Source organism: Haliotis rufescens, unplaced genomic scaffold (genome assembly GCF_023055435.1).
Source record: "Haliotis rufescens isolate VD_foot unplaced genomic scaffold, xgHalRufe1.0.p SCAF_6, whole genome shotgun sequence".
Classification (NCBI taxonomy): Eukaryota; Metazoa; Mollusca; class Gastropoda; order Lepetellida; family Haliotidae; genus Haliotis; species Haliotis rufescens.
This window is the reverse complement of record NW_025964334.1, coordinates 24,262,371-24,286,155: the sequence shown is the minus strand read 5'-3', so window position 1 is coordinate 24,286,155 and position 23,785 is coordinate 24,262,371. Positions and strand designations below refer to the sequence as shown.

General features: G+C 40.4%; 1 protein-coding gene across 3 annotated transcripts; it reads right to left on the bottom strand.

Moving 5' to 3' along the window:
• Positions 1-1,032: 1,032 nt before the first annotated feature.
• Positions 1,033-23,616, bottom strand: LOC124113462 (probable aldo-keto reductase 1). Of its 3 annotated transcripts, none has more exons than XM_046473816.2 (8): positions 23,487-23,602; positions 21,232-21,376; positions 20,584-20,684; positions 19,184-19,270; positions 16,592-16,739; positions 13,186-13,359; positions 9,053-9,151; positions 1,033-1,693 (listed from the first exon to the last, which is right to left on the bottom strand). In XM_046473816.2, exons 2-8 carry the CDS (start codon positions 21,341-21,343, stop codon positions 1,395-1,397), a joined length of 1,020 nt encoding a protein of 339 aa, XP_046329772.2. In that variant the 5' UTR covers positions 21,344-21,376; positions 23,487-23,602; the 3' UTR covers positions 1,033-1,394. The 3 variants fall into 3 exon arrangements, with proteins under 3 accessions (XP_046329772.2, XP_048242245.1, XP_046329771.2); XM_048386288.1 differs by lacking the exon at positions 23,487-23,602 and adding an exon at positions 22,174-22,191 and having other exon boundaries at positions 21,232-21,380; XM_046473815.2 differs by having other exon boundaries at positions 1,034-1,693; positions 21,232-21,380; positions 23,487-23,616.
• Positions 23,617-23,785: the final 169 nt, after the last annotated feature.

Below are 23,785 nucleotides of genomic sequence, written 5' to 3'. Positions count from 1 at the left end.
GGTCTGCAGATAATTGTGTCTGAACCAGACAATTCAGTGATTGACATCATGAGCATCGATCCATGCAATTGGGATACAATGACATGCATCAACCAAGTCAGCAAGCCTGACCAGCCTCTTACAACAAGCATAGTCACCTTTTACAGCAAGCATAGTTTGCTAAAGACCAGTTCTAACCCAGATCTTCACGGGTTACAACTAAAATATGTTTTTTTCTACAAATTCATTACTCCACCTCACATCTCCATATCAGTAAACAGTAAAAATCACAATATCCATGTGGTCAACAGTTTTAATCTTTTTTACAGATAAGATCTCCATTCCATACATAATCAGAGTACAAAAGGTACTGCAGCTCTTCTTCAATAGGTTATATTTTAAACATGAGTAGGTGTGATGTGCCAATTTGTCTTTCAACAAATAATGATATTATCCAGGGTTAGAACTTAACACTAGCCTGCCAGCTTTGGGCTAGTAAAAATTCTTGTGGGAGTACACATTTCTGAAATTTACCATTTTTTTGCCATTACAAGGGCATTTTATCTTTACCTGGGTTAGTAAAGCTTTTGAGTTTAGTTCTAACCCTGTTAGCAGTTTTCATGTGCTTCCATACAATACTTTATTAATAATTAAAGAAAATTACATGACATAATAAATAAAAGCACTGTAACAAAGTGTTTGCACATATGAAATTGTACATTCATACAACGACAGGTGATTCAAGCACTTCATGAAAGACTTCCAAGCAGTAATGTTGTGGGTCAACGAAGCAATACCGGTGCTACGATTGTCATTAGTCTATGTTAACGTAGGGGAGTTATGATCGTCTTAGTGCTAAGATAGCTTTGTGAGTGAGTGAGATGGGTTTAACAGTATTCCAGATATATCACGGCGTGTCAGCTTAATGTGGGAGGAAAGCCCGAAGTGATGCAGGTCGCAGACATTTACCACTGGGTGAAACCCACGAGCACGGGTATGGTGCTGACAAACCTAGAAACATAATTGGGGCAACCTGGCTTCAAACCCAAAATCATAGGTTTCTGGCGTGCCCAAATGATGCAACTCTACACAGCGAATTGCAGCGCGTCAGAAAACTGAGCCACCCGTGCCCCCAGATCAGTTTGTGGGACAAGGCCCTGATGAAATGCAGCCTTCCGTCATTCAACAACATCATGACCTGACTTTCTACATATGTAAGCTGTTATTAGCGAAGTAATACACACAAAGATCCAGATCATCATATTTTAGAATAGAAGAAATAAAACTCTTCATAACCATGTGATAATTGCCTTTTTGCAACTCGTGAAGGGGAGCTACAAACTGGGTAGTTCCAGTAATTCGATGCTAAGTAACAGTCACATCACCTGTAAGAATAACACCAAACTTTCTACCCATCATCTGTACTCGTCTCCGCAATCTCCAATAGCTGTCATCAGGTCACGACCTTTCTTCAACACAAAGTCAATTTCAAGTTTATCGGAGTCTGTAAGGTTGACTGTGAGAGCTTGCAGGTTGTCATCAATATGTTCACAGCCGGGCACTCCAAGTCGACACCCCAATATGACACCCCCAACCGCCGGCTGCGCAAGGATGTAGTTGGCTGCGATGTTGGGTATTGATACATTGTGATTCTTGGCAATCTCATCCAGTACCTCAAGCAGCTCTTGGAACAACGGCCATCCACCCCATGTATCTGAAAACACATCAATCAAACTTTACACAAAATATTATGAGAAACAAAACATCAAAGAGTGAGTGAGTGAGTGAGTGAGTGAGTGAGTGAGTGAGTGAGTGAGTGAGTGAGTGAGTGAGTGAGTGAGTGAGTGAGTGAGTGAGTGAGTGAGTGAGTGAGGTTTATGCAGCTTTGAACAGTATTCCAGATGCATGGTCAAGGAGTGAGTGAGTGAATTTGGTTTTACGCCGCTTTTAGCAATATTCCAGCAATATCTAGGCGGGGGACACCAGAAATGGGCTTCACACATTGTACCCATGTCGGGAACCCGGGTCTTCGGCGTGACCAGCGAACGCTTTAACCACTAGGCTACCCGACCGCCCCCATGGTCAAGGACACATGGTCATAATGATACAAGGCAAAATGGCTGAGTGTCGGAATCTGTGAGCTCATTTTGGAGAAACCATTGCTTGGAACTCACCTCCATAACAGTGGAATCTATATAAAGTGAGGTCCAGGTATGTCAAGAATATATTTGTTATTCTGATACAACATTCTTGCTGAATTCCAAAGTTAATAATTACACATGCAAAAACGGAGTAATGGAGGACAAAATTTGCATGGCAAGTAATCTGATCAGAACTGATCAGGTACGTTTTAGAGACACCATTGCTGGGACTAGTCATGCCAAGTTTTAGCTTCATAGACTTTATTGTTTCAGAGATGTGGGAAATGTATCAGTTGATGAGGCACACAGATCAGAGGACAGTCAATGACTCACAACAGATGGTTAAATTTACTCAGTCCTGTGAGCTGGTCTGGCTTTACCAGGTTATCTTCTAGCTCCTACAGTGATATTTCAGGGAGTCCATTTAGCACGGTTGTCTGTCACTCATCAACTCTAGACCAGGCAAATGTGCGTGCATGCTTGCGTGCGGGCGCGTTTATGGATGTGTGGATGCTAGGGCTTGGTACCCACCCCACTATTACTCGACCCTACCCGGGTACCCGCTGTAGGTCTCAAGAGATAGGTACAAAATGTCCGATTGGGAAACGTTTGACTGTACTCCTGTCAAAATGTATTTAGATACAGGTATAAAATGATCTGGTCATGCATACACTGAAGTTGACTGAAGTTTTATGTTTATGCAAACATATAAAGTCAGAAGGAATGTGTGCATAGTCGGAAAGAAATGTGAACATTTGTCACTTATAGTGTAACCATAGAGTTAATTTTTGCCATTGAACAATATAATCACGTAACTAACCACAGGTCCGGGTAGTCCTGTGGGTACCTGGGTCCTACTCAGTACCCACCCGACCCAAGTACTTGAGTTACCCGTCCTAGCCCTAGTGGGTGCGTTGTTTAACATGATGCTCAGCAATACACCAACCGTTTCAACCCAGGTACCCTCGGGTTCAACAAACATGATGCATTCGAACCCAGAATCAACCAAGGGAAGATATATGGATATATATATGGCATAGAATACATTTCATAACCAGGGAAGATATATGGATATATATATGGCATAGAATACATTTCATAATATACAATTTAGTATGTAGAAAGTCACTGTTAGTGTAATTAATAGCAGTTAATGAAAAATGATTTTGTAACCAATCTCTAGTAATTTCCATCAATATGTCTCCTTGAACATGATGTCCAGTTCTTATGTACCCCAAGGAAATTCTGGGTAGGATTAAGTCCCAAGCAAATAATGCTTGTCTTGAGACTATTAATATTAGCAAAAGGACATATATACGTAACAAATATTAAAGAAATACAACCATGCTTGAAATCATATAGAAATTTACTGAAAGACATTTGTAATGTCAAGTTGTTCTGGCAAGAAGAAACAGAACAATACTATCTTTCACAATAAAGAGCTGTCTGATGGTGAAAACCATATAGAAAGATGATTGATTTAAAGTAATTGTTATCTTATATAATTACAATGTACATCTTTATATCAACTATTTGTCACGTTTCTTGTACATTTTATTCATGAAAGTTGATGATAGGTGTTACAATGACTATCAACACAATGGTATGAACCCTTTGAACCGAATCAAAAGAAATCAAAACAATCGGGTATTGCTCCGAGGTTGATATCATCCCAAGTCTGCAGCAATAATATTGTCAGTAAAAAGTCCCAAATGAGAATTAAATAATTCCTGTATCATGTAAATGCAGCTATAACTAGGTGATGAGGGTGAAATGGGGTTTAACGGCGCGTCCAAGATTATTGCACTTATATAGCAACGTGCATGTACGTGTGTGTGTTTGTGTGGCTGCTTGTACTAGTCCGGACTGATGCCGATTTATAGTGCTAGCTCACTGAGATACCATGCCGCAGTTTAACATGAATATCCCACTCAGACACAGTATACTGACTCCGAGCCGACCAGTCCTTGTTTTAGCCCCTGAATGCCGAGGGCCAGACAGTGTAACAATAAGTACCATCTTTTAACGTCTTTTGGTATGACGCGGCTGGGGAAGCAGCTATAACTAAAGTGATGGCTAGGTCAAGGTGACTAAAATGTCATTCTGTGCCCAATGGTGAATATACAACCCAAGCTTCCTGTGAGGCACTAGACAATTACCGGTAATAGTAAAAAATCTTATCCTACTGGGGAGCCAATCACTGCTGGGTGAACATAGGCATATTTTGAAAATAGTCACTTGCCCAAGGAGACACCACATGTGGGACAAGGGCTTTAGTGTGGGGCAGGACCAAAGCCCTAGAAACTCATAGGGAGTCAAGCTGTCGAGCATGGTCAACTTTGCTTAACTTCACCTGATTTGTGGCCTGTGTGATGTGGACAGGATCATGAGCCACTACATATAAACTAAATATAAACTAATAAACTACCGTATTCGACGTAATAAGCGCCCAGGGCGCTCTCAAAATTAGAAATAGGGGGCTCTTATTAGAACATTATTTTAGTGAAAAAAAGAGTTAAAAGATAAATTTTGTGGTTTATGCTGACAGCCTGAAAAGTTTATGTACGACAGATATATTTGTCCAGAATTAAATTGACCATAATTAAGTGTGCATATAACACATGAGTGGGTTTTATACATGAATATATGTCTGTGTACATTGATCAATTGGAAGGGGTGCTGATTAGGATTGTTCACTGGCCAATATATTAGAAAATATCGCCCTGGGTGCTTATTAGAGCGGAGCGCTTATTATGTCGAATACGGTAAATATAGAAAAAGAAATCAGCCAGACCATCGGCTTTGCATTTTACACAAGTTGGCAGACAGTCCAAAGACAATAGCCCGTCTGATATGGTTGATCTGACGGGTATTTTAAACACTGTGATCAAGCATTCAAGCTATGTGAGAATAACTGTGTTAAAGGGCAAGTTCACATGGAAATGAACCTATTTTTCTTGTACTTTTTCCACATTAAAAGTGTTAACCTAGAAGTGTCATAGACAAAAATATAAAAATATCACTAATAATTGACATATTTTTTGCATTAAAATGATTTATATTTTTCACATTTACCAAGTGTTCTGTTTCCATAACAAAAACACCATGGCTTATGCCCCTTACAATATGACGTCATTGGTGCCAATTGACAAACATTATGACGTCATCATGGTTTGTTAGAGCCGCTTCACGTGGTGTAGGTACAGGTGTGTGATTCTAGCGTCTCAGATGCCAGCCAGCATAGTGTTATGCTGAGTCACCACTGCGCCGGAGTGTGTTGAGGCCATGTTGTTTTACCACAAACTGGTACCTGATTTCTTTTGCGTTGAGAATAGACAGGGACCCAGTTGAATTTGCACCAATTACGTCATAATCTAAGGGGGATAACTCAGGCCTGTTTAGCTCGAAAAACGAAGGCCTCATAACGGCATATCATTTTCAAACTATTGTGAGCTTCCTACTTTCACTGTGAAAAAAATGAGTGTATATTTTCAAACACAGATACTAACTAATTCTAAAATGCGTTTTGTTTAGAAAAAGATAGAAAGTGATTTTTGTGTGTACACTTCCCCTTTAAACTTATTTGGTTTAAATAAAGAGACAACCCACACTTGTTGGCTGGGGGTATGAAATGTGACATAGGGTTAATATTGTAAACTGGTGAAGCAACTGAATAAAAGCACTTTACTGCTATGGAGCATCTGTATAAAAAAGCCTAGCCTAATTAATGACAAGACTAACAGACAATAAAAAATTTACTGCAATACGTCTTGGTGGAGTGGAAATATTTCCAGAGTGACAGGCCTTGATTTATAAGGGTTAATAACTCTGCACGACTCTTACAAGTTGCATGACAGGTTTGACAAGAAGGATGAACAATGTATTATGAAACTGACCAAAGAAACGTTCAGTGCCCTTTCGTCCAAAAAATATAAATAAACAAAACTCAAACAAATGACACAAACATGGAAAGCCCTCAGGGCTTGGAAGGAAGCATCCTGCACGACACCCTGCCTATTATCACCTAATGTCACCAAACAAAGTTATTTCAATATATTTAACCATTATCATCTCAAAATGGGTTCCATGATAAAAATCCAGTAGTATGATAAATGATATATTCTTGCAATATCAGACAATTGCCAATATTATGTCTCCCAGACCCTAGAGAAAAAAAATAAAAAAGGCGTCCAACTCAAGTCTAGAATGATTTGGCAATTCCAGATTGCATCAGTTCGAGGAAATTAAGGATTGTTCTGGGCTCCATTTTTTTATTTTCTAGATGCATATTTTTAAATAAGACAACAGAACAAGAACTTTCTGGCTCTGAAGCACACTTTCATATTCTGAATACAATAAATAATACATCAAATTGTCAATAATTGGAAATAAAGAGGTAATAAGTTATCATTGAAAAATCTTTTCAATGGCAGCATCCCAGACAAGAAAAGGCTCTCAGGGTATCGTGCTTGTTGTAAGAGCTGCCAAGAGGATTGGGTGGTCAAGTCGGGCAAATTGGCCCTTGTCCCTCATGAGTGAGTTGGGTTTAACGCCGCTTTTAACAGTTTACCAGTTATATCACGGCGTGTCAGCTTAATGTGGGAGGAAAGCCCGAAGTGATGCAGGCCTCAGACGTTTACCACTTCGGTGAAACTCAAGAGCACGGACCGTCATCATATAGCTGGAATATTGCTGAGTGTGGCGTTAAACAACAAACAGTGGGTGGGTGAGTGAGTAAGTGGGGTAAATATGAATACCTACCAGTAGATGGAACAGTACAGTAACAATCAAAGGTTATATAAACCAGGTACATGCTCTTCAAAACAAGTAGGGGATCATGAACTATTGATGTTAATGCCAAGTATTAAAACAAAGATAAGTGTTGACGACGCACATCCTACGCAAGAATGTTTGTTTGTAAAGCACAATACCAAAACAGGTTATTGGCATGCTGGAAACTGGCAGAAGTCAACTTGCAGTGGCCAATACGTTCAATGTTTCACAGTCTGTGATCAGCAGACTATGGAACAGGTACCATAAAAAACAAGTTGCAGTCGACCCGTTCAGGGCACCCAGGTCAACAGCATGAAACCAGGCTCTACGAAATCGAGCCCAAACGGCCAATCAAATAGCTGCATCAGGCTACTGGAGTATGACTTAAGGGTCAGACGATTAGCAATTGTCTACATGCAGCTCATCGGCTCAATGGCCACGTGTTGTGTCGCCCCTTACAAATCATCATATTGATTTTGTACACAAAGTTGAAACTGGGGTAAACGTCACTGGTCACGTGTCCTTTTTCAGATGAGTCCCGATTCCTTGATAGCCGTGGTCCTGTCTGGCGACGTTGAAATGAACATCAAGCTGATTCAACCTGATGACAGATTTGGCGGTGGAATGTTTATGGTGAACCCCACTCCACATCGTGTAAAGAAGGGTCACTGGACAGTACTATTAGGACAACATACTGACACTCTTTGTTTCCCTGTTTGCAAGGCATCTGAGTCGATGTCTTGTCTTTCAGGACGGGAACGCCCTGGCTCACCGTGCACGAATCATCAATACTCACCCACAGCAGCCCAACATCCATAGAATGCCATGGCCAGCAATGAGCCCAGCCCCTTCCCCTATTGAACACCTCTGGGACATGAATGTTTGATAATGGTGGCAGTATTACGCATTACAGATCCAAAAATGTCAACTTTGGGATGCTCCATCTGACCCCTATCGTCCGTCAAGGAAACGTTGTTGGTCATAACATCTATGGTCATACTTCACTACTTTTAATAACCTGTTCCCAATTCATTCATTATTATCATACAACTATTACTGGAAACTTATATCTCTTACAGTTTTGAAAAATCACCTCCATTTTTTAAGAGTAGAAATGAAAGGTTACAAGGTTAAACATTATGTGGCCTTTTTGTTTTCAAACTGGTTCAGCATGTTTTGAATATATCCTGCATTTCAAAGTAATAAACTTTCCAGATGATGTCTCAATTGTGGTTTTATTGAATTCTTGTAGATAAATGAGTTCAAGGTCAAATATCAAATTACTTGGAAAAAGTAACATCTAGTTTTTCCCTGACTAGAAATACAACAACATATACATACAGCAAATGAGGGGCGGTGGGGTAGCCTTGTGGTTAAAGCGTTCGCTCGTCTCGACGAAGACCCGGGTTTCAGTCCCAACATGGGTACAATGTGTGAAGCCCATTACTGGTGTCCCCCACCGTGATATTGCTGGAATATTGCTAAAAGCGGTGTAAAACCATACTCACTCACGCACTCACTACAGCAAATGATATGTTATATGTGAGTGCCATGGTGCCACGATGTTAAAATTCTGAAAATTGTTTGGGGAAAGAAACAATATTGAGATCATCTTAACTGCAACAGAGTTTGGTTTTTCAGAGCTGACAGAAAATGTTGTAGTATAATGTGCAGTGGACAACACCGTGCCTGTTCAGGTGAGCTTAGATATGATCTCACATTGGCATATTCTGGAACATTTTCAGGATTCAGGGAATTCACTTGTAACCTTACCCATTTTGAAGAGAAACTTTAGAATTTTTTTCACAACAATCAATGTCAATGCACCAATCAGAAACCATGTCACATGATTTAATGTTTATGTCATAAAGCAGAAATGAACTTGTCATCAATCCCTGTATGCATGCGTGCACGAGTGTGTGTACGTGTGAGTGTGGTGCGTGTATGCATGTGTTGTTATTGTCACACTCAGCAATAATCTCGTCTGGCCCAGACAATCTAGTGATTGATACTATGGGCAACAATCCACAACTACAACAGCAGTACGCTAACATGCCATGAACCAAGCCAGGTGTGACCTCCTATGGGAGTGTTTTACACGTATGGGAGTGTTTTACTCCTATGGGAGTGTTTTACTGATAGTATTGGGCTAAGCTCACCTATCATGTTCTTGTACTTGCTGAGCGAGGCAGTGTTGAGGACGGATCGACCCTTTGGCTCCGGTTTCCCCAGGTATTTCTCACTGATCAAACCACCACCTGGAATGAAGCAATCTCTCAAGGATAAGTGATGTTCAAAATATTTATGTACAATACAGAGCTACAGATAAGCAGCGTATTTGCGTAAAATACCCCCCCAAAATATTCAAAACCCAATTACTTTCAATTAACTTGCGTACAGAAACGCATGCATTAAATGAAAAAGTCAAATTTTAAAAACAGCAAGCATAAATACCTAATGAAGCTTTTTCAGCATGCGTACAAAGGACCTAATTTCCGAAACACAATTGCAAGCTAATTTATTTTCGGAGTTAAGCCTATATATTTAAAACAGTTATATACATCAAAAACATGATTTCATTTTCTTTAAATCTTAAAATGTTCACTGATTTTGGGAAAAACCCAATAGAGTGATGAATAGATGAGTAAAAAAATATTGGTTACCCATTGAAAAATGTAATAACCCAATTAAAATAGAAACCCTAGAGTAAAAACTCAATTGCTCAAAAAGTTATCTGGAGCTCTGACAATAGGGTTGGGACGATTCTAAATCTACTACCTGGGTATCCAACCCACTATTACCTGACCCTACCTGGGTACCCACTGCAGGCCTCAAGAGTTGGGAACAAAATGTCTGATTGGGAATTGTTTTACCGCAGCCCACACAGTAACTATTAATACATGTATCAAATGATCTGATCATGCGTACACGGAGGTTGACTGAAGCGTTATTCTTACTCAAACATATGCAAGTCAAAAGGAAGGGATGTATCGTCAGAAAGAAGTGTAACCACTGAGCTATAGTGAGTTTTTGTCATTAAACAATAATTCACATGACTAACCACGGGTCCGGGTAGTCCTGTGGGTACCCGGGTCCAAGTCATGACCCACCCAACCCGAGTTCCCAAGTACCCGAGTACCCGAGTTACCCGTCCCAGCCCTAATGTACAATATCAGTGTCAATTCACCATCTGCACAGTGGACGAAACAATGCCGATGAAATTTTAACTCACTCACTCACAGCAAATGAAGAACTGGCTGGACATTTTAGGACAAATAACAATGTTAAATTTCGTTCCTGGGAATTTGTTGGCAATGTGAAAAATTGCAGCTTTAAAATTAAAAGGAAATATATCAATTTACAATATTTATATATTTATACATTTAATCAACTGTTTAAAAAGTATCACAACTACTATTACATTTATTAAAGATGATAGTTGCATCATTATGTTGAACATATAAAAAAATTTAATAATACTAAGGATTAAAAAGTTGACATTGTTCCCACTAAACCAAATTCATGAAACTGATTCTAACATCTTCCCGAGGCAAGGGAATTAACTGAATTTAAAAGTCTAATTTTCCATCCTTGACGAACTAGGCTGGAATTCCATGTCTCAATCGTAGTGGCAGGAGTGGGTATTATGTGTTATGTCCCTCCTATGTCCCTCCCTTCAGATTCCACCTCTCGTATGACTTACATTTGCTTCAAACAAAATGGCAGTGCCCAGTGAAGGCGGTCTGATCGATAATAAAGACTGATATTGTCATGAAACAGGTTACCTCACGGAGTGCATCAAATCACATGAGCACCTTGATTTAAAACATGAAAAGATTTGGAAATCTCTGTAGAAGCCCAGTTGACAGTACACATGCTTTGCAAATCCTGCAATCGACTTAAATCTGCACAGCAATTTACGAACCAGACGTCGATTTCATCACGTTTAATTGGCCTATGCAGAGACCGGTTAGTCCAGCCAAAATATAACTCCGAAATTCCAACCTACGAGTAGTTAAGAATGGCTGGAAACTAGACTTTAATAGTCAGTTAACTCCCTTGTCTCGGGAAAGTGGATTCTAAAGGAGTTTACAGTGATACAGTTTGTGACAAAACAAAGAGAACACATAATTTTTCACCAAACAAAGAACAGTATGAAATGATAAGGCTAAAAAAAATTAATAATCTTGGTTCTTGGACCCCGCCCGCATCATCTCAAAGTCGGCCGCACGTTTTGTTTTTATTTCCATTTTTTTAAAAATAAAAAAAAATACTTAAATATTCCGAGTCAAACAATAGTCAAATACTGTATTCCAGTATTTTACTCATCAGGGGATACATTTATGTAGGGAGGTCTTTTCCCAGGTTGATTGTACACAACTTTTCATTTGGTTACACAACTGTAAAAAAATATTTGGTTACATACCAGTTTTAAATACCCCCGCCCCCCCCAAAAAAATAGACACCATCCGCCTCACTGTTTTAAAAAAACATTGCCTGAGAACCAATTTTTTAATTCTAGTAAGCCTTAGTATTCCTCACGTCAAAATATGTTCACTTTTCATTCAAACAGTGAGACCAAACCTATCTCAGGGAAACTAGAATCCTCTTTCAGCAGATCTGCAGCCATCTTAAATAGATGTCCACTTCACCTTCACTGAAATTCCATATCAGTAAATACGTGGTAGTATATTTTCCAAGGTAATAAGAGTTATTTCCCCTTTTGTTAAACATCTGATGCTGGCAGATCTGTGTGCATATTACCTGTGTTTTAATGTTTATAAAATACTAATCAAAACCACAAAATAAATAAATAAAAGATATTTTAAAGGGAAACAACATTCCAACTTCAAGTTGTCTCGCCAGCGCCACTTTAATTACCGGTAGCCTTCGTAATCACCAGAAGCCAATGAGCGACAGCGACCCATGAAACTGGGCTTCTGACCAGCGAGGGGCCAATTGGGAAACCTTGAATCCCCTTGAATCCTTGCATTTGAGTGGATGATTAATACTACAACCTTCCACCTGTGTATTTGTCGTCATTCACTTGAAGCTCAGATAAGGACTTTACTACAGGTATAATTAGTTGTAGAACTAATATGATTACCTGACAAAGACTGCAAAATATGTCAATAACGTTCACTGCTGCCTATGAGGGTGTCCAGGTTACAAAGCACTCAGTGGCTCACATTGTGTCTGGGGTCATTATTTAATCTACGAATGGGTTATAAATCCAGGTATGATGTGGTGAATGTATTACAAGTGTTTGAATAATGGACGTTCTTTTTCAATTTAAGTCCCTTCCCTAACCTGCTAGGTACACTGACCCAGCCGGTCCAACCTTAAACTGACAGCACATGTGATATGAGCTATGTATGTGTTACTGTCACACCTATAGACAGTTAACCAGTACAGCCTTCACTGTTATCAGGAACGTTCATGCGGTGTTCAGGTTTTTGATGCAAAATAATGACCCTCCCCTAATACTTGTCACAGTTTTGGATTACCCTCTCCATGTCCTAAAAATGCCAAAAATATTATAAATATGTGTATTAATGTATTTATGACTCTCCCTAAGACACGGCCATAATTTTAAATTTATTTTGTGACCCTACCCTGATACCCTTTGACCCTGATTTAAGAACTGACTTTAATATGTTTTTGAGTTTATGGACTAAGATAGCTATGTGATAAATAGCAAAGAACAACAAAGAACAAAGCATGTTTTATTTCAAAATAATGTTCCCCATGTAACAACTCATGTAGCTTGGCAACACAGAAAATTGCAATGGCCAAACGATCACATCCAAAAGTTGGCGAAATATGACAATCGGTATTAGAAGAAAAGGTACTAAAATCAAACGTGAGGTTCATGAGAATATGCGGGAAATACCCAACTTAACTCCCCTGTTCATAAAATGAACTTGTCCGACATTGCCGAGGTAGTATTGTTTTCAGGGAGTCATCATTATTAAATTAAATAAATATTTTTAAAGCTTGTAAATTTTCTTACCATCCTTAAAGAGGCTGTACAAAATGTTGATATCTCATATAAGAAATAAACGACTCGTGGTCATTGTTTATCTTTGGCACCATTTAACTGCTGCACCCCTCATGGTTCATTCTCCCGGCAGTGTTTTATTGTACAATAAACAACTCCCACTCGTTGTTTATTTCTTAAATAAATGTAAAAAAAACGGTTTGCAAACCTCCAGAAATGCAAAATGTTGAAATCATTTCTTAAAAGGCACATAATAAAGCTGCTGATGTCCGAACAACTATAACTTCTCACCTAACACACCATATGCCAGTATTTTGACATTGTTTGCCTCGCAGACTGGCGCCATCTTCCTTGCTGGCCGCATGTCAAGGAGCGAAAACTGGACCTGGTTGCTGGACACGGTCACTCCGTGGTCAATGATCTCCTGTAGACGAGTCGTGTCGAAGTTGGTTAGCGCCACCTCACCTGTGAGAACATCCACAGTGCATGTTAGTGTTACCCAACTGAAGTATAGACTGTCTATGTGCACAATGGGATGCTTCTAAACACATCCACAGTGTGAAGTAAATATCACACATACATGCAGCTGTGAATATTAGTAAAGATAAGCCATAAACTATTCATCTTCCCGAGGCGAGGGAGTTCACTGACCATAAAGTTCAGTTTACAACCATGCTGAACTAGGCTGGAATTATGGAGTTATATTTTGACTGGACTAACGAGTCAGTGCATAGTCCAATCAAAATCGCGTAACGAAATCAACACCAGGTTTGTAAACTGCCATGCAGATTTCAGTCGATTGCAGCATTTGCAGAACGTGTACCGTCAACTTAGCTCACATGTGTTGATGCACTTTGCAAAGTGAGACCCGTTTTATTACAATATAGATCTTGATTGTTGATCAGGTCATCTTCACTGGGCACCGCCATTGAATTTGAAGCAAATGTAAGTGATATTAGAGTTGGAATCTGATTGGTCAGTTGGAGGGACATAGAAGGGCCATAAATTCCAGCCTATTTGGCCGAAGGTAGAAACTGGACTTTTACAGTCAGTTAACTCCCTTTAATGATTTTAGACCTCATAAAGTCACAGCTGAAAACTTTTTAACTCTACATACATTGTGGCCATGGCCAAATCAACTTCAGCACTGGCATTTAATATTAGCACTAGTCATGAAGTATTACACAATTTATTATATAATTGGCAGTGATATCGCTGATATTATTCATCCCCAATGGACCAGTGAAGATCCGGGGTAGAATGGGTCTTCAGCAACCCATGAATTGCCGTTAAAGGTGACTATGCTTGTCGTAAGAGGCGACTCACGGTATCGGGAGGTCAGGCTCACTGACTTGGTTGATGCATGTCATCGATCACAATTGCGTGCATCAATGCACATGATACTAATCACTGGATTGTCTGGTCCAGACTCAATTATTTACAGACTGCAGTCATATAGCTGAAATATTGCTGAGGCGTTAAACAACAAACAAACCAAACCAAAACATCGCCATTGTCAAAGTTCAAGACCACTTGTCATGGCTCAAGGTGGGGGATCAACAATGCGGCTTGCAGAGAACCCCTGGCAATGGTTATGGAAACTTGGTGCAAGTTAATCAACAGTTGTCTGGGCTGTTGTCCTTAACATTTTACTGTCTTTATGTTTATATGGTGCCAGGTGAGGTCGAGGTGAAATAGGGTTTAACGTCATGTTCAAGATTATTGCACTTCCATAGCAACTAAAGTCGAACTGGCATGTGCGTATGGCTGCTTGTACTAATCTTGACTGATGACGTTTTCATAGCGCTCACCCACTGAGATACCACGCAGCAGTTTAACATGGATACCCTACTCAAACACAGTGTACTGACTCTAAGCCAGTATACTGACAATGTGGCCAGGGGATCGAACCACCAACCTTCCACTCTCCAGTCAGACATGCCATCCACTAGACCACTGAGCTGGTTGGGGGATCGAACCACAAACATTCCACTCTCCAGTCAGACATGCTATCCACTAGACCACGGAGTTGGCCAGGGGATCAAACCCCCAACCTTCCACTCTCCAGTCAGACATGCTATCCACTAGACCACTGAGTTGGCCAGGGGATCAAGCACAAACATTCCACTCTCCAGTCAGACATGCTATCCACTAGACCACGGAGTTGGCCAGGGGATCGAACCACCAACCTTCCACTATCCGGGCAGATGCTATCCACTAGACCACGGAGTTGGCCAGGGGATCAAGCACAAACATTCCACTCTCCAGTCAGACATGCTATCCACTAGACCACGGAGTTGGCCAGGGGATCAAACCACCAACCTTCCACTCTCCAGTCAGACATGCTATCCACTAGACCACGGAGTTGGCCAGGGGATCAAACCACAAACATTCCACTCTCCAGTCAGACATGCTATCCACTAGACCACGGAGTTGGCCAGGGGATCAAACCACCAACCTTCCACTATCCGGGCAGATGCTATCCACTAGACCACGGAGTTGGCCAGGGGATCAAACCACAAACATTCCACTCTCCAGTCAGACATGCTATCCACTAGACCACGGAGTTGGCCAGGGGATCAAACCACCAACCTTCCACTATCCGGGCAGATGCTATCCACTAGACCACGGAGTTGGCCAGGGGATCAAACCACAAACATTCCACTCTCCAGTCAGACATGCTATCCACTAGACCACGGAGTTGGCCAGGGGATCGAACCACCAACCTTCCACTATCAGGGCAGATGCTATCCACTAGACCACGGAGTTGGCCAGGGGATCAAACCACAAACATTCCACTCTCCAGTCAGACATGTTATCCACTAGACCACGGAGTTGGCCAGAAGATCGAACTACAGACCTTCCACTATCCGGGCAGACATGCTATCCACTAGACCACGGAGTTGGCCAGGGGATCGAACCACCAACCTTCCACTCTCCAGTCAGACATGCTATCCACTAGACCACGGAGTTGGCCAGAAGATCGAACTACAAACCTTCCACTATCTGGGCAGACATGCTATCCACTAGGCCACGGAGTTGGCCAGAGGATCAAACCACGAACATTCCACTCTCCTGGCAGACATGCTATCCACTAGACCACAGAGTTGGCCAGAAGATCGAACTACAAACCTTCCACTATCCGGGCAGACATGCTATCCACTAGACCACAGATTTGGCCAGGGGATCAAACCACCAACCTTCCACTCTCCAGTCAGACATGCTATCCACTAGACCACGGAGTTGGCCGGAGGATCAAACCACAAACATTCCACTCTCCTGGCAGACATGCTATCCACTAGACCACGGAGTTGGCCAGAGGATCAAACCACAAACATTCCACTCTAAGGGGAAGACATGGCTTCCACTAGACCACGGAGTTGGCCAGAGGATCGAACCACCAACCTTCCACTCTCCAGTCACACATGCTATCCACTAGACCACGGATTTGGCCAGGGGATCGAACCACCAACCTTCCACTCTCCAGTCAGACATGCTATCCACTAGACCATGGAGTTGGCCAGAGGATCGAACCACAAACATTCCACTCTCCAGTCTGACATGGTATCCACTAGACCACAGAGTTGGCTAGAGGATCGAACCACAAACATTCCACTCTCCGAGCAGATGCTCTATACACTAGACCACGGAGGCACAGAGTTAACATAGTCTCACTGCACCTAGTATTCAGGCCTACCTATCTTTCCCTCCTTCCGGAGATCTTGCAAGTGTTTCAGTGCCTCTAGGTACCGCTTGTCCGAGTAATCCCACCAGTGAAACTGGACACTATCCAGACGAGAGACCTTCATTCGTTTCATTGACCGAGCAATGGCCCCTTCCACCACCTGCCAACATCAGCACACAGATCATAGGCTAAAAAAATAAAAGTCTTGGTTCTCGGTCACCACCCACATAATCATAAAGACTGATGCACGTTTCGTTTTGATTTCCATTTTCAAAAAAAATAAAATTAAAATCCTAATACTTAAAAACAATGTGATCCAAAATAGCACGTAGTCACTTCCCTTTACATGCACACTGCTTTACTGTGCATCGCATGTTATGGTCATGGCGGCAATAGGAGTTTGTATACTTGTTTATGTAGGGAGGCCCTGTCTCAGGTTGATGGTACACAACTGTTTATTTGGTTACATATTTGTTTGAAAAAGCAAAAAAACAAAAAAACACCATCCACCCACACTATATTTTCAGAAGTCATAACCTGAGAAGCAATTTTTAAAAAATTTTTAAGCCTAATATTGTGACTACAAGGAACTAAGAATCCTTCTCATAACACAATGTATGGTCGCTAACATAAACTGATTTGAAACGTATGTTTTTAATTCCCAGATCGTGCTTATATCCTGTAGGTATGAAAACAGAATCAGAAATGTGTCTTCGGACACTTGGAGATGAAAATAGCTGAAGTTGGCTTCAACTGAAGAAGTGGAAGACTTGGGTTCAGGGCAGAGTTACATGTCTCACATCTAAAGCATGATAAACAAGCCAGCCCAAACTCAAGTCTCAAGTCTTATGAAGACAGTCACAGACTACGCAGGTGAAGGGAGGCAACTCCACACCGAAGGGAAGCAACTCTATATTTAGGTTCCATGCAATTCATGGAGTTCTTGACACACATAAGTCAATAAAATCTATATTCCAATTTTTAGCAACTTATACTTGATGATTGTATCACTTATGCGACAATCTGAGAACTTATTATGGTCAAAACTTCCAAACATATTAATATTATATACTCATTAATATATTCCAGGCATTGAATGAAATTCCTTGCATTTATGACAGAAAAATATGAGAATTGTTTAGTAGCTCTTCTGATGCAATTTACTCTCATAAACAAGAGATGTGCAACTTATGGAAGGTAAAGGGGATGTCAAGGATCCTTCCAGAACAATCTCATTAAAATCAGATCTTAGTTCTCACTATCGCTAAACAAAGATCTGAGGACATCCCATTACGGGTCACGTCAGGACGACCTTTCATCCAACCAATCAGAGTGTCGCTTACCAGATTATGAGAGGTGACAGTCTGAATGTGTTTTCTAATCATGCAAACATGAAAAATATTTAACACGGGGTATTCCAAACGACAGTTACGGGTTTTATGATTATATCCATTACAATCTAGGCCATCTACAAGCCATTCCAGAATGTTCTTCTTATCAGTTTTAATTTTTTTAATCGAGAATACGTCAAAATATGTTTCGAAAAGTAGTCGCGAAATTGAAACTAGCATCGTAAAGCTCGAAAAAGCTGCCTTCTGATTGGCTAATGTCGATTTCTTGTCAGTCATTTCATTGGTCAGTCAAAATTCGCGAAAGGTCGTTCTGACGTGACCCGTAATGGGATGTCCTCAGATCTTTGTTTAGCGGTAGCAAAAACTAATATCTGATTTTAATGAGATTGGTTTCATTATCATGATGTAATTTCAAGCACTTTATGAACGATGACAATTGGTTCAAGTTCCCACAGCTATCCCTGTCTTAAGACTTGTTTGCAAATATAGTCTGAAGTTTGTCAATGAAGTTTGGATTGGAAGCCTTGTCCACATGACTAAAGAGGTTAACCCCTCAGCAAGCTGATGTCATCTGTGGGACGACTCCACGCCCTGTTACATACTCCCCCGTCAACAGAAGGCACGTCCCGGGCCGCATAGTAGGGTACTGAGACTTAATTTGCTCAAATTTAATATGAGCGTGCTCAGCCCCACGTTGGGCGCTAATGTAGCGGCCATAAAATTTCCGAGTCCCGTGATGGGATTCTGATCAGGGGTCGGTTGCCTTGTCCACATGACCAAAGAGGTTAACCCCGTCAGCAAGCTGACAAGGTAAAGATGTCATCTGTGGGACAACTCCACACCCTGCTACACTTGCATGTGCTGGTATATGTGGTGAGTAAGCCATCTTTTTCATAGACAGGATGGCTAAATACCTGGCACACTGACGATTTACAGTTGGCAGTGTCAAGTATGGCACAATGGATGAAAATATTTACGTTTTCACTTCTCATTTTCACTAGTAATTACTGTTTGGTGTAACATTTATAAAAGGTATACATTTAAGGTGAGAATTGATACTTTTTACTTAGTGTGCAATTGTGGTTGATACTTGTATCAAGAAGTATAAAATTGCGATCCACCAATGCATCAGTGTATCGTCTCACCACTAATCTCAGTCAAAAGTTATTTTATTTATTTCTATTTCAGTTTTCTTTTGGTCAATTGGTTTGTAAACTAACTCGCATTAAATATAAGACCTACACATGGTTACCTGTCGTGACATTGGTCCTGGTCGGGGCACAAACTTTGTCAGGCCCTGTAACCTGGATACAGCATCCTCCCCTCGCAGGCTGGGGAGCTGGTAAAGAGGGAAAGTACTCACTGAAGAGGCAGACATCCAGGTTCAGAAATGTTAACATTTGAAATCTCCTTATAAAGACATGGGTTCCAGATGTAATAGCCAGGCATAACATAATCAATAACACCCGCAAATCTGAAAACACTTGATTACCATCTTTGTAAAATACAAAATTATCTGCAATTTTTCGGGGCACTCTCTCTCCCCATGGCCTCTCCAGTTGTGAGACAGACATGATGTCACTCTGGGCATATGTCTTTTTTTTTTGTCTTTTTTTTTTTGAAAGGGGGGGAGGGGGAGATAGATTTGATTGACCACAACAACAATCAAGAAATAAAGTCACCCGAGTAACACAGGTACTGAAGCTAGCTCACCTTATTCTCTAAGGGATGAGGTTGTGCCAAACTAGTTATTTTGTATAAAAACCATAATACAAAATGATAGGATACAATGTTCTTTTCTTATTCTAGTCAAGGTGAGCTAAACAGGCCAGCTGTCAGCTGTCAACACTGATCATGAGTGAGTGAGTATGGTTTTACGCATCTTCCCGAGGCAACTGAGTTAACTGACTATAAAACTATTAAAAGTCCAGTTTCCACCCTTGTCGAACTAGGCAGGAATTCCAAAGTTACATTTTTGCTGGACTAACAAATCCATGCATAGTCCAATCAACATTGCGTAACAAATGAGACATCCGGTTTGTAAACAATAAGAATATTGATGTGCAGATATCGGGTCGACTGCAGGATTTGCAAAGCGAATCGACAGATATTTTCTTATCTTTTCATGTTTTTAATCATGGTGCTCAAATGATCTGGTGTGCTTCACGAGGTAAGACCCTTTTTAATAATAATATTGTCTTGATTATCAATCAGATTGTCTTGAGTGGGCACCGCCATTTTGTTCGAAGCAAATGCAAGGGATATGAGAGGTGGAATCTGGTTGGTCAATAGGAGGGACATTGAAGGGTCATAACTGAGCCCGTTATTCAGACATAGTTCGGCAAGGGTGGAAACTGGACTTTAATAGTCGGTTAACTCCCTTGGGTTTTAAGCCTCTTTTAGCATAATTCCAGCAACATCACGGCGGGGAACACCAGAAATGGGCTTCACACATATACTACCCATATGGGGAATCAAACCTGTGTCTTCAATGTGACAAGCGAATGCTTTAACCACTAGGCTACCCCACCACCCCCCTGATTATGACCCTTGGTCTGTCAGTACTGTACCATGCTTTGGGGTTTCAGCAATGTGGTACATGTCATTGACCTGTGGTCATTCGGCTTTTCATTTTTTTTATTAACAGTTTACCTTTTGTACAAAGGCACCATATATCTCTTCTGCTGGACCATAAATATCTGCCAGGTCAAAGGTTGTGAGGCCAGCATCATAGTACTTGAGCATTTCCCCAACTGAAATCAGCATTTTCACAGTATTTGTCAGTCAATTCAAAATGCAATTTTGTTGGAGACAGGATATTTTTCTGTCAATGCTTCAAATCACACAATTGTTTTCTGTGAAATTTCAGGACATTCAGGATATGGAAAAAAACCCTGAGTACATTATGTTTTCAGTTTGATTTGGAACAAGATATCACAAGTTTCCCCCAAAACATCAAATGGTCAACCCCTTGACACATAACAACAAATGACTGGTTGACTTAACTGCTGGTCATTTGGCACAACAGACATATAACAGAGGGCTAAAGTGGGCCAGTTGATATAATCACACAACCTTTCAAAGGATGTACACTATTTTTAACAACTGCTTTCTTGCCCAAGAAAACGGTGGATAGAACACATTATTATGTCATATTACCTTGTTATCAAGATTTAATATCTGACACTTAATGGATTAACAAGCAAGGAAAATAAGATTACTTAACTTGGTCACACTGGCATGGCCCAAATGACACAAAACATGAATAAGGACATATAAGGGAAAAACTGTAATTGGTACCTGCTTTGCTGGGATCTATGTTGCCATGGGCACCAGAGACCTGCCACATTCCATTCAGAATCTTTGCAATCTCCAGACCACCAGAAAGTGTTGTCTTTGGAACTGATGCCATCTTTAGTGATTGTATCTCTTAATGTTTCTCCCTCTAACTGGATAATAAAAATATATATGCAGTGACGATGTCTGTTGGAGTAACATCTGTTATTTCTTTTGCTTATTAATGTTTACTCTTGTGTGACATTTCTGATACAACATATAGATATGATATACAGGATAACATTCCAAGTGTCTGAGAGCTAGAGCTTTTATCATACTTCCATGTCAGAATGACAAGATCAGATCAGATATCCCACCTGAGAGGGAAATAAATTTCTGGGAGGAAGGATAAATCCCTTATACCCCGCAGCAAAGAAACAGACTACACGTGGATTTCGCAACAGGAGAATAAATCCATTATACCCCACTTAGAAGCAAAGAGCCGTATTTACGAGTCAGTGAAAGTCACATGACATAGCACACGATAAACTCAGCTCAATCGAATAGATTTTTTCTATCAATTTTGAATTTGTTTTAATTCTTTCACAACAGCAGATTAAAACATTGTCGGTAAGATAAAGTTGTTGCAGCAGTATCCCTCGGGGTCTATACCGGCTTGTGGTATAAAATCTGACACGGGACGCATAAAACCCCAAGTACCTCTCATGATCCTGCTACAACTTATAGTGGCTGTAGTTTCAGATATTCTCTGATATGTATATCGGTAGATCCTACAGCACACACTTATTACTGCCTATCATTAGCTCTCATTGGTGACATAAGAACAGCTGATGATAATGATACGGATGAGGGTATAACTTAATTGCTGCTAGGATGTTTTATGACATATAACAGGTACTGTGATGTTAAAGAGACCATTCTGAAGCCTATTATCCCCGAGCTTACTCTGCTCTGTTCGCCTTATTCATTTTCTGCTACAGTGACCACACTCATGGGTGTAGGGTTATCGCGTGATCAGACTTTCCTCACATTTTTTTAACAAACGCACATATTCTGAAATATGAACAGATGGACCTGATGCAAGCCTTTCAGTGCACTTTAAATATTATTTTTCACAATTATATAGATATACTACTACAACCGTGACAGTGAGGTGCATGACAATATAGCTTTACACATCACAGTGACTGTATATTGCCAGCTCCCTGAAAGGCCTTTGACGACCGGGCGTGGAGGGTAAACGTGCAAATGGAAATAGTTTTTCACATTTTAGGATATTTTCTCAATGAAAGTTAAATATTTCATGAAAAGTGTTTATCTAAATGTGTAGAATCGGCCAAAATGAAACAGATGAAAACACATGAATTGACATTTAAGACGTGACGACGTGACAGAGATACTCGCCTGTCCGCAAGGAACAAGGGTAGGAAAGGGATTGGCTTCATACGACAGGAATATTTATATTGCAATCTAGGCTTTTCTAATCACTGGCTTCTAATCTGATCAAGTTGGTAATCATGATCTTGTATCTCATCCATGATAACAGCACACAAGCTTTCTCTTCAATTTGCCTCTATTAAAAAAACACGCTGCGATATAACTGGAATACTGTTAAAAGCGGCGTTAAATCCAACTCACTCACTCACTATTAGAAAAACAAGACTGAAGCCAGTTTACTCTCTGCAGTGCTTGTGTTGTCGGCTTCACTGTGCAGAGCTCTATTGTTTTCGCTTGAGAATTGAAACGAGCTTGTGATGTCACACTCAGAAATGATCTATTGCATTATTTTACATAGATCCATCGATGTACTGTCCCGTTAACAACAGCCATAGAAGTTCAGAGTAATGTGTTCGGATTTGAAACACAGATCTGTGGGATGACACACCCTGCTACATTTACATGCTAATGACAGGCATTGATCTTGCTGATTGGAAACTGTTGTGATCTAATTCAATAATTGAATTGATTAATTTCAGCCCAGTGATGATAAAACAATGCAAATTAATCACAGGCCGTATGAACAAATTCCAAGTGCAACTCTGATTTTGCACATAGAACAATATAATGGATTCATGATTCTGCGTCCTGTCTTGCGATTCTAAAGGTAATGTTGTTGGTATTCGTTGGAACTTGTATGTTGTTGATAATACTTCTTTTGATCGACTGTTGAAGATCTATACAAACTAAATGTGCAATAGTCAACAAAGAAAAACAGTTATCCTTGCACAGGTAATGACTTTTACGCTAATGTATCTTACAGTTGTAATTGAGAACTCTGACACAGCGGACAAAACAAGCTTAATGCTTTAACATGGAGTTTTCATCTGACAATACTGGCGCTTATATAACTGCCGCCATCTTTTGATCATGTGACATGCAGGTCATGTGGTCTACAGTGTTTCGTTAAATTTGGTAAGCAAGGAAAAAAAACACGTTTGATTATTAGTTATCACACATCATTTTAGAGTGGATGCTTTTGTATGATCTGATTTTATTTTTAAAATTGTACGCTATATCGATTGAATGTTTTCCGGTCTAGTGTTGTTTATAAACCGCA